At 39.7% G+C, this 12371-nt stretch overlaps 1 protein-coding gene across 1 annotated transcript in view; it reads left to right on the top strand.

The window, feature by feature from the left end:
• The window catches only part of EIF2AK3 (eukaryotic translation initiation factor 2 alpha kinase 3), a 43871-nt gene that overhangs the window by 2175 nt on the left and 29325 nt on the right, over positions 1 to 12371 (top strand). The window contains exon 2 of the mRNA XM_064653521.1: positions 4902 to 5031. Coding sequence (XP_064509591.1) covers positions 4902 to 5031 — 130 coding nt within the window. The remainder of the gene's footprint in view (positions 1 to 4901; positions 5032 to 12371) is intronic.

Below are 12371 nucleotides of genomic sequence, written 5' to 3'. Positions count from 1 at the left end.
GTTTCTTTATTTTTTTCATCTGTATTTCTGAGATTTCTACTGACCTCAGGTAATTGTTCTTCAGCAATATCTGCATAATATAACAGGGCAGTATAATCTGAAAAAAGAACAAAACCAAAACCTCACCTATTTTTTGCTGTAGGCAAATTAGTGTTTGGGTTTCAAGATATTTCTATATTTCTTAGGAGAAAATGTGAGGGCTAGTGAATTACTGTGCTCTTTGCATACAAACATGCAGGTTTGGCTGTTAGAATAGGTTCTTAGAGTTCAAGTTTGACAAACAGCTGTATTTGCAGTGTCCCAAATGGCTTTTGAGGGTTGAGTTTATTAGTGTTGAGGGTTCTTTTAAACTGAAACAGGAATAGTGGTAAATGCTGTACTAAAATGATGGCAAGTTCTGCTTTGTTTTCCTAACAAAAGCAACTTATTTGAATCAATACAAAGTTTTGGTACAGTGAAAGGGTGGAGGTGAACTAGAGAAGTGTTCTTCCTCTGTCCTGTTTTCATCTTCCCTTGCCACCTTAGCCCTTTCCTTCTCTTTGCAGGTAAATCAGATACCTTCAATTCTGTAAGGTAGATCAGACCACTTGATCTCAAAAAGTGGTCTGTTTTCCTGATGGGATACAAATAAAGGATTTAAGGCCCGGAAATGGCCGTTTCTCAATGTACCTGGAAGTTTGTAGTAGATGTTTTGCATAGTTTCAAGGGGGAACATTATCACTGCACTCCTGCAAGGTCCTGTCTGTGAGCAAAAATAACAAGGTCCTGTCTGTGAGCAAAAGGGAATAGGAGAGGGTAAGAAAACATTTTCCTTTAGCCCTGGAGGCTGTTTGTAGATGGTCAGGGTGGGGGAACTATGTCTAGATGTGTTTTCATAGTGACAAAATGCAAATAAAATCTGACTATACAGCAATAGCTTGTTCCCTGCCAGCTGCTCTGACTGCTGATATTTTTGTATGCTCTGTGTACTGGCCCCTTGCTTTAGTCCTGTGCTGGCCATCTCTAAGGGCCCAGAAGGGATTTTCTTCTCCTCCATCCCTTGGTTCATAATATATTCTGGACCAGGAGTTACAGGCAAGGTGAAGCGCATATCTTTATTTTACTGATGTTCGTTTTTCAGGTGTCTAGTTAATGGATCCTGGATTTAAGTAACTGCCTAATCTGGAGTAATTCCTTTTTGTATCTTTTTTGTTCTGGTCCAGGCTCATGGAGGCTACTGAATTGTGGGTTTGTGGTGTTGGTGGTCATTTTTTTTTTCACATCTCTAATATCTCTGTGATGTGTTTCACTCCCCAGTCTAGTTCATGATTTACTTCCAACAAATATCTTGTTTCAGGAATGTGCAGCCTTGATGCTGTTTGTCTCTATCCTCCTCACTTCCTTGGTGTTGCAGTTGTGGCTTTTGACCTTAGCCCTGAGTAGTTGGGTAGTATTTGGTGTTTTCTGTGGAATGATGGTATGCAGGATGGAGTCTGGTTTGGGTGGTGGTCTCGGACCTGTGTGTTGCTGGAAGCTGGCTTTGTTGGTCAAGGTACTCTTTAAGCTCTGTCCCAGTCAGGAGGTGATGTTGATAAAGCCAGTGATAAGGTGTAGTTTTTCAGAGAATGGGAGAGTTTATCAGGCTTGACCAAAATAGAAACTGCTTCAGAAATTCCTTTTCGTTGCAATTTGTCAATCAGGTGTCCCAAATAGTGGTCCAAAATAGTGGTTTTTTCAGTTTATTGTAATGGAATTACAAGTACAGCCCTGACACCTTCAGCCAGCAAAGGCTTGCAAACAGATGGCTGAAGGGACCCTCTTTATTCTTGAATTGTGGCTGTATTCTGCTGGTGTTTCTAAGAATTTCCTGTAAGAATTGGGCATAATACACTGCAGTAAACTCACAATGGTGCTGTGGAGTTGTCACCCCAAGTCACCTGCCTGTTTTTTAAGCTCTGAAATAGTTCCCTGAAGCAGTTGCCTAAACTGCTTTTATCAGAACATGTTAATTCTAGTGCTTGATTAGACTACCTGAGCAATGGGAAGGTCTCTTGTCACCACTTCATACTCTCAGTACAAAAGCTGCAAGCAGTGGAATCTCACAGGGTAAGGGGGGAAATTTGAAAAAATGGAAAATCTGATAGTGAGAAAGTATAACACTAGCATGGGTCTTGGGCACGTTTAGACAAATGTAGGATTTTACACCAATTAGAGTTCAAGTGACAGGATTTAAACTTGCTGGAGTCCATCAGAGAAGAGGAGAATGGGTATTACGATTTTAATTCTTAGAAAAACAGAATAAGTACTGAAGGATTTTATTACAAGAGTAAGGATTTTTAGCAATTTTTTTTTTCTCACATGCAGTATTATTTTTGAAGAGCAAGATAAAGGTGTAACCAGAAACATGGCTATTTAGTTCAAAATGAGTCACTCATTAAAAAATCAGAGAGAAATGGATCTTTTTCTTGTACCTAGTTCCAGTTCTAAAGGTAGCCACCTGCAAGATCAAGGTATAGCCAAGCTGGTCCTGTTCCTGTGTGTCATGGAAGTGTTTGCTCAGGAGGTGAAACAAAGTCCATTCTAGAGCTGTGGCCAAGGGGACAAATAAAGAGTTCCATTGCACCCAAGAAAAGCCAGGATTTTTATGATTTGCAGAAGGAGTTTGTTAAACCAGTTTCTCCAAGTGTGTGCTGTTGGTACAAAGGTTCCCCACACCCTCCTCCTCTTTCCTAATCATCTAAACTTAAAACCGAAGTGTGGTTACACTATGATTTGGGTGGCTGGAGGGCAGGATGCAGGTGCAGATTCCAAAACTGCCGTCTTGAGTGGCGGTGGAGAGGATTGAATAGTGAGGGAACTGGTAGGGAAGGTTCAGGTTTGCATCTGGTGGGGAAAGATAATATGGAAAGGTAAGATACAAAGGCATAAAACATTTGTTACCTGAGGGAGAAGTCAAATGTGAAGAATTAGATAAAGGAAAACAACGGGAGTACATGGGAAGCAAACATTTCACAGTGTGATTTTTGGGATTTTTCTTCTCTGTGTTATTGCTGCCAAAATTCCCTTCATTCCAGCTACATTTCTACCTTTTTTTTTTTATAACCTAGTTGTCAGGAAGATCAACATAAAATTTAAGCAGACCCACTTGAAATAATATTTTTTTATGCAATGCAAGAGGGGCTTCAGATAGGCTGTTTTACCATAAAGCAAACAGATGCTGTTAAATATGTGTCCAAGGCCTTTTAGTGTGAGAGCACTTGTTCACAGCGCTTGAGAATAGTCAGACTCCTGCAATCTGGTTTATTATTAACCCAGTCTTGGTTTCTGTACAGTTGGAATAAGTGTTTGTACTCAGCTTATAAAAATTTATGTCTTCTACTGTGCAAATATTTGCACAATTGGTATTTTTCTAACAAATTCTTAAACTTAGCTTTTGGAGGAATGTGGTGCTTGGCTGCCTTCAGAAGTAGGAGCTGCTGTGGTATTTTTGGCAGAGGTTGAAGATGTATTTATTTTTCTATTTATTAATAGTATAGTGCTATAGTACATTATAAAGTCCTATTAATTGTGTGGGTTGCTTTTACATGTAAAACTGCCGTGTTTTACATGACCTTTGTTATAAGTGATATAATGAGCCGTTATTCCTGAATGTGTTTTTAAGATCATGCTTTTGGTTTTTGCCTCCTTAAAGCACACTGAAAGCCCCTGTCGTTTCCTCCCTAAATTTCATGTTACTGCCCCGGTGACTTCAGACAAGTGAATATATTTGGCTTCAGTTCTACACAATAATTTATTGTCCCTTATTGTTTAAAATAAAGATTCCTATACATGTCTGTGTGTGCATTACTGGCCCCCTGCCCTTTCACCTCCACCTGAAAATGGTTAATCTCCCCATCACTTTATTTGCACAGTCTCTTATTCTCATCGAAACCAGTGACTATAAAGGTCCTTCTGGGTCACCAGATCCAGCCCCCCCTCAGTGCAAGCAGCCTGTAAAGTGATCAAGCTCCACTCCCACAGCCTTTGAAGATTGTTGAGCCTGCTGCAAGCCAAAACTGACAACACAATCCCAGCTTTTTCGGGTCAGAGAGAAACAATCTTCAAGGAAAAAAAAAGGCCCTTCAAAAGTGCCTTGTCAGTGCTTTGTCTCTGATGTGTTGTTTATTTTGTTTGTTTGTTTATTTTAATGCTGCAGTTCTAGCCCAACCAGAAAAGCTTATTCTAATTGTACAGCTGTGTAAGAAAGAAGATTTACTGAAATTGAGGAGCTTCAGGGGCTGTAGAAATCAGCAGCCAGCCTGCCATGGCCATGTTTCCCCAGATATCAGACTGCTTAAAACCTGAGCTGTGTAAGGCACTTTGCTTGCTTTGTGGTCTGCAGGTGTTGGAGGTTGTTTCTAGTGCCCTGTGAGTGCCTTAGGAGGGACTTGAGAGACTTGTCAAATATCCGGGATTTCGTGTTTGATCCAAAGCCATTGAAAACTTAGTTGCAACTTAGTATTTCTTACGTCCTGATTTGCTGGGCTGCAAGTTTCAGGTTTAGGTTGCTTTGAAAGGATGGGTTAAAGATCAGTTTGGAAGGGACTGGGAAAAGTAGGATCCATACTGGCCTTATAGATACCTCAAAAAATATTATCTCATTCGGTGTTGAGGTGGTAACATCTGCATTTGTGGGAGCAAAAAGTCAAGTATCTTACCTAGAAACTGAACTCTGAAAGTGTCTTATAACGTGTAAATTAGTTTATGACATTCAACCAGAGACTTCAGCTCTTCTACACTCTGTTGGTCTGGGTAGAGCTACCAAGCTGAACTGCTGTTCTGCAGAGTATAGAGACTTAACTTTGGAGTTACATTTTACTAAACATAAAATAGGTGAAGTCCATACTGCTGTGGTTTTGACTGTGAACGTTTCCAACTTGCAGATCTCTAGTAATTATCAGCACTTTGGATGGACGAATTGCTGCACTGGATCCAGAAAACAGTGGGAGAAAACAGTGGGATCTGGATGTGGGATCAGGTTCTCTTGTGTCATCCAGTCTCAGCAAACCAGAGGTAAGGCTTAATCTCTGTCCTGACAAAATCTTTAAAAATGGAATTGTTTCTAATAAAATGAAAGCAGCTTCCTCCTTGTTTGGTAGATGTTAAATAATGCAGCAAACTTTTAGCTACAGAACTTTATCCAGACTGTTCTGAAACTTTTTTTTTTGGACTGCTTACATCATGTTGCCATTTCAAACTAGAGTGTGTCAGCATTTTGGCCTTGGCATTGATGTATGTGATAACTATCAAACCAGATGATGTAACTGAGTTTGGGAATTGTAGGTAATTGCTGATTGAAAACAAGTTACTTGTAATTTGAAGCAAATAAAAGGATCATCTGCTTTGTATTACTAAAGTATGTTTTGGCAAGTACTGGCTTTTTTTTTTTGTCCCTCAAGAAAAGCAAAAGTCCTTGTGACTTAATAGATGAACAAAGGATTGTTTAGAGTGTTTTAGACTAGATAAGCAGGCTGCCTGTGAAACACAATGTCTTAGCAATTAAACAGTGCTGAAGGTCACCCTCAAGTACTGAGTTGTAAAGGGAGGGTTGCATCACTTCTTGCTGGTGAACTGTAGGAAAAAAATCTAGAGTTAAATTTCTTGTTTGGTGCTATTTCCACCATCAGTTGGAATAAACTTGGGCTAAAAGTTAGAAGCAAGGGTTTTTTTCCTTCTTTTTTTTTTTTGTTTTTGGTTTTGGTTTTTTTTGTCGTTGTTTGTTTGTTTGGGTTTTTTGTTTGTTTTTGTTTTTTGCCTGCACTGGATAAATGAGATCTCTTAAGTCATTTTCTCCTAGAATGAGGAGGAATAAAAACACCAATGTAGTTTGTAGTGATGACAAAGTACACGGTCCTTCCCTGTCATGGATGGTTGGATTTGATGACCAGTCCTATATCATACTTTTGCACAATGATCATCAGAGAATGAAAGTTGAATTCAGGGTTATTCATATTGTATGAGCTTCTTGCTTGTGGTTCTTTGTTGCTGTCTATGGAGATGACCTCTGTTCTGGTGTAAAGAAGTCTAAGGAAAGATTTGATCTGGGGAATTTTATTTATGGATGCAGCTTTTTGAGATTTGTTCAGGTGTGGTTTTGTGGCTTAGAAAAAACGCTGTAGGAAAGAAGAACTTCCCCCTAAAAATATGTTCAAGAGCAGAACTGAAAAGAGTGCAGAAACTGTGGAGAACTGTAAAGTGGAAGGTGTCAGTGATAGTGTGATCCTTCACAAATGTTTTCAATGCCAGATACTTAAAATACTGGTCTGTTACCTGTTGCTGCAAATGACCACATGAAAACAGAATCACCAGTTATAAAAAGAACATATTTGAAATCTGAGCAAATATGAACTTCATTTTTCACTGCAAATTAAGGCAGGAGCCCAGGCTTTTAAAGATTTTTGGGAATGCCAGCATTTCAGAGTATAGAAGTGGTTTTGCACATCTAGATTTTGTCACTTAACTGGTCTGTCCAGAGTTCTGATGTTTTCCCAATGGGGTATGACTGTAGAAACTAAAGGTTGATGATCAAACAACAAAAATTGTATCTTGTCCGTGCAATATTTAATTGTCTTTTGTGGCTACAAGTCAGTAGGTCGTAGGAGTCATAAAAATACACTTTTAAAGAGAGTTTGTTATGCATAGAGGAAGTTGAGCTTTCAGAAATGCTTTTCAGTTGTTTCACTTCTACAGCTGTGGCTGAAGACACTGATGGATTTTGGCAGTTAAGATGCAGAGCCTATCAGAGAACTAATTTTGGAAGTAAAACTTCATTTTGGCCTTTTAGAAGCTGTTAAGCGTTATGAATATGGGCCTTTTTAGACTTACTGTCATGTAAACAAATGCTGTTAAGACAGACTTTAACAAGAAACAAAAGTAATGAATACTCCGAATAAACTACACTTAAATATTTAAGTGTTTAATCTGCTGTCGGTATCAGCTGAAGGACTTCATGCAGTGAACCTAGAATCACTTGAGTAATTTGCATCAGTGTTGGGAAAATTCTAGTTTAGGTCAAAATACTAAATTCATTGAAGTTTCAGAGTCTCTCATCTCCCCGCTGGATGGTATTTCCTCTCTGATTTGGACATGTGGCATGTTAAGTTTTACTCTCTCAAACTAAGTATTGAGGCTTTTTCTTCCTCTTCCAACATTTTTGAGGTAACAAGGGTTTCTGTGCTAGCAACCACAAATAATTAATCATAAAACTGTATTATTATGTAAGCTGTTAACCTACATCTTCTTGCAAGAAATGGCAGATGAGAAACTCTTTTACGCTTGCAGTGATAAAGATTTGTGTTCTTTCAGAGTGAGCAAAGTGTGTGCTTCTGTGTCTTCATTGTTTCGATGAGAATTTTTTTAACTCTTGAGTGAGGGTGCAATGAACTGTAGTTCTAGGTTGTGGGGCAAAAGCATGAATTTAATTTCCAAGTGCTTTTTAAGAATAGACATTAAGATCTTCAAACTTGCAGTGTTTAGTAGAACTGTAGTTACTTCCTTTGCCTGTAAAATGTCAACCTGGCTGTCTGGAGCTCGTGTGTTAATTAGCCAAGTGAGGTAGTGAAATTTCAAGTGTTCCAGCAGCTCTGTCAGACGCCTCAGATCTTGAAACTACTGCTTAAGACACTGACAAGTGAGATGTTCATCATTTGTCATGTGAACAGATCAATTACAAAGGAAAGGCTGCTGAAGAACTAATTGTGTGTCTGGGTAACTAAAATGCTAAAATTCTTTCCTTGGCTCTAAGCTCCAGCATAAACAAATCATGGTCAGGGTGCCAATGCTGAAAAGTTATGACTCTGCATTTCAGTCTTGTGCATAAGAATTAAAAAACTCTGTTTCCCTATGGGTTGAGGTAAAATGGAAAACCCTTCTCTGTACGGTTACAACTCCAGGTCTTCTTATTACTTGCATGTAAAGATTGCTTGATGAAATTCAGAGAAAAGTCACAACTTTTCTAAAAGAGAGCTTACTTTTGATGGAAACACTTTACTCTTTAAAATTTAGGTTTGTAATTAATATATTGGGTATACTTAGAATACTTTTGGGAGAATCAGCCTGTTGAAGTAATGATGCTCAATCATAGTGAAAATGGAGAACTGCCTCTTAAGCAGTGGGAATGGTCCACAGCACATCATAAGACTATTGTCATTTGCTAATAAGGATAGTGCATTCTCTTACCTTCAAGGCTTTATACTACATTCCTTAATGGGTTTCTGTCTTTTAAAGGATCTATTAATGAGAGAAATGCAAGGTGAACTTGACTGTATATTAAAATGACTGGCCAGCAGTGGCTGGCATGGTTGGTGGGACAGTGGGAAGCTGGAGAAGAGATAGAGTCAGGAAAAAAAACCCTCCTGTGGATTGGTTGGATGGTGGAGATACTTCTGTGTAAGAGCTAGTGGCTGGTGTTTGATGAGAAAGGGGAGAATAGCTGGATACTGGGTGGTGATGAGGCAAGAGTAACAGCTTAAAAACACTTCCAGGATGGTGACACCACTTTTCCCTGTGCTGTCAGAAGTGCTGCAGGAGCTCGAAGTTGTTTCAGTGCTCTGGGCAGAGGCTGCGCTGGGATGGACTTGATAAAAGTAACTGCCTTGGCTCGGGCTTGGGCTGTTAGAGACTAATCCCTATGTAAGCACCTTATTTCCTTATTGGAGACATTGAGGATCATGGGACAAAATCAGTTTTAGCCTGCAAGGCTGACATTTATAGCAGTCAGAGTAAACATGCCACTGTATCCTGGAAAAATGGAATAATTGTTATGCCATGTCACCAGATCTGTCAACACCCTTTTATGCCTGTAAAGACTGTTATGACCTTAGAATTGCACTGTATGCATATATATCTTAATTTTTATATTGTGATAGCCACTTAAAATCAAGTCTTGTACAAACTGAGGCATCTTTGTCGTCTTTTTTGGACATAAAAGTGGCACATTTTTGTGGAATTACATTTTTTCTCCAGAGAAATGTGGAGATGCAAGGAAGTTCTATACTGAAGTCGTCTGACATCTCATTGCATTGTAGGCAAAGTGAACCCATAGATACCTTTAGCAAATTGATCTTTTTTTGCCCTTTGGAGAAGACAAACTGATGCTGAGAGCATTGAGTTGAGAAAGGATTTTGAAGTCTCAAAAAAATCCACTAGTGCCTGGATTTAATGCACACTGTGAATGTATCTTCTTTTTGGGGGGGTTCTTTTTCCTTCCCTTTATCAGCATTATAAACCTTTCCAAATTTTCAGTGATTTGCTTCCCCAAAAGAAATACTAAATTCTGCTGTGAAGTGTCCAGTCACCTGGGATTCACTTTGAGGTACTGACTGCCTGCACTTTCCTGCACTTTGGACAAGGCAACCTCTGTAACCAGTCAAGCCAGAGAAGAGCCAAAATCTGCCTTGGGTTGCTTTGGGAACAGAGGAGGAAACTCAGCAATTCTCATCCTTCGACCTCTTATACTTTGGAATGGAAGAAAACGCAAAATCCACACTGAAAAGGGTCAGGGCAAGACAAGAGGTGAAAACGCCCTCTGAGGGGCTTGAATTGTGATTTCTTTTATGTGCCCTCCCAGAGGTTTGGGGAGGGTGAATAATTTAACTTTGAAAGAATTAGGAAAGTCTCACCCACCACTTAGGGCACTCCTGCAGCAGCATTTTATTAGTTTGAATAAAAATTAGGTTTTTGTTTGGTTCACAGCTTTTTACTATAGTTGTTTTTCAGTTGAGTCACTGCCTGTAAATATCATCCAAGGAAAAGCTGAGATATGTTTGTCTTGGGTATGGGTGGGGAACACTTAAGGCTGTCAGTCAGACTTGAGTGTTTTCACTTAAAAGGTTATTACAGCAGCTGTTAAATGCAGTGCTGAATATTAGGAATTTATATTAATCGTGCATAAAACTATTCTGACTCTGCTAACACTCACTGGACAAACAAAAAGGAGGTTTGTCTCAAACTATGCAAACATTCTGAGAAAATGGCTTTCTCTCTGAATTCTGCTTAAAAATTAATGGCTCTGTCTAGCTTGCTATTGTTAATTTTAACTTTTAATGTATTTGTGCAGCTTAAAATCATCTGGCCTGGGACACACCAGCAACAGAACCAATCTCTCCTTGGAAGAGTCTTTGTGCACTGTACAGGTTTCTCACAGGAGCAGATGCTGTGCTGTGGGGTCAGACTTTCATATACAGAGAATAGCAAGTTGGTTCTCTGAAGTGTTTGAGTGTGTGCAAGTTTTTAAAGGACAGTTTTACTCAAAAGGAAGAATAAAAATTTTTTAAAATCTATTAATGCTGTAAAATTACTTTCCAGCTGTAGTATGCTGTGACCAGGTGTAAAGCCCTGAATTGCCACTCTGTTCAAAAAGGCAGAGTGTAAATCAGTGGTCTGGTTATTGCCTAATCTGGGGAAAATCTATTTCCTTGTAGGTAAGGTGGTATAATTTTTGGTTGTCTAAGAGTGTAAAAGAGCATTCTAGTGTCCTGTAGCTGGCCCTTATTTTTGTGTACTACTGGGACCACTAGATGCTTTGATAGCTGAAGATATGATTCCTCTAGAGGAAGGCTGAGGCATCATCTGGTTCTCAACAGTACAGGTTTTCTATAATAGAAATGAAATTAAACTGTACTAAATGAAATACAAGACTTGGGGATTGATTACAGCAGTTTTGTTGTTGAAGGTTGGAGATGACCAGTTCAGAAATGAAAAAACTGTGTACTGAGAGATCCCGTGACAGGTTATCAGCTGCCATCTCCATTCCTCTGCAGGGCAAGGAAATATGATCTGTGTTGCCTGCGGGGAAGAGAGAGAGAGAGAGAGAGAGAGATTAGTGTCTTAAACGGTCCTGGAAAAGCTCGTAATGAATAAGAAGTGAGTGTCCAGAATTGTACTTCAAAGCAAGATAAATTGTAATTGCAATTGATGAAGAGAAGGCTTATTAGGGCTTCCAGGGGTGTGGAGCCTGTGTTTTGCAGGGAGAGAATGGATGTGACTGCTCTCTAACTACATGGATGTGTTAGGATTCCTGATGGAACAAGCAGTTCCTTTCAGTTCTGTGTGCGTGGACATGAAGAGGTGACAGGCTTGGGAAACTTCACTAGAGACACCTGTGGATTTCTGAGGACAGATTTTTGCTCCTTTCTTGGTGAAACTAAAACATATCAATTATAATTCTCCTGAAAATAAACTCCTAATGGTTTTTAGTGGGCAAAAAGTCACCAACAAGAGATTGTTTTAAAGTACTCTGATAGCTGGAAGTTGTGCTACTCTAGGAAACTGCAACCAGCTCTTTTAGTGGAGGTGGTAAACTTCCTTGAGGAGAATGGGAATTGCTAATGGATGCCTGAGCTGAGTTGGTGCTTAGTATGATGCAGTACCTGTTTTTTTTGTTGAGATGATAAGTAGGGCCATTGCTTAGACAAGTAGTCTTGTGTATTTATGGACACTGCACATCTTCAGTCATCTTAGTTCAATGTCTTGTTCAGTTGAAAAACCAAAAGACTTCCTGAAGCTGCAGATCGGTGGCTGCCTTGCTGACACTGGTTGTAGTTAGCACTGATAAAGCCCTGATGAAGTGTTGATGTGTGTCCTGCCACGGTGCTTTAAGGATGTTTGGGCGGGAGGAAAACTTCTGTTATGAGACATGGGCAGCTACAGAACAGGATTTTGTGGCTTGTGTGATACCAGAGCTCTCAACTCTGGTCCTCACAAGTGATGCTCTGCCTTGAACAAAACCAAGAAAGTTTATCTGAGTCACTCTGGGTTAATGTTTACAACTAACTTTCATTTCATGCTCACAGATATAGTCAAAATCATGCAAATATTGGAAAGGATGTTTGCCGTCAGCACAGTCTGTATTGTTTAATTGTCTTTAATGGAAGCATGAAATGGTTTAGGTTGGGATAGACCTCTAAGATCACAGAGTCCAACCCTTAACCCAGCATTGCCAAGGCCACCACTAAACCACATCCCTAAATGCCACATGTGCATGGTTTTGAAATCCCTCCAGGGACAGTGGCTCCACCACTGCCCTGGAGCAGTCTGTTCAAATGCTTGATCACCCTTTCAGTAAAGAAAGTTTTCCTTATAGCCAATATAAATCTCTCTTGGTGCAACTTGAGGCCATTTCCTCTTGTCCTATTGCTTGTTTAGTGGGAAAAGAGTCTGACCCACCTGGCTACAACCTCCTTTCAGGTAGCTGTAGAAAGCAATAAGGTCTTCCCTGAGCCTCCTTTTTTCCCCAGTCTAAATAACCCCAGCTCGCTCAGCCGCTTGTTGCAAGTCTTGTGCTCTGGACCTTTCACCTACTGGGTCAAGATAAGGGCAGGGAGAGAGTTCATAATTTAATTGCCTACAGCACA

The sequence above is a fragment of the Pseudopipra pipra genome, chromosome 4, assembly GCF_036250125.1.
Source record: "Pseudopipra pipra isolate bDixPip1 chromosome 4, bDixPip1.hap1, whole genome shotgun sequence".
Classification (NCBI taxonomy): domain Eukaryota; kingdom Metazoa; phylum Chordata; class Aves; order Passeriformes; family Pipridae; genus Pseudopipra; species Pseudopipra pipra.
This window is presented reverse-complemented; position numbering and strand designations above follow the sequence as displayed.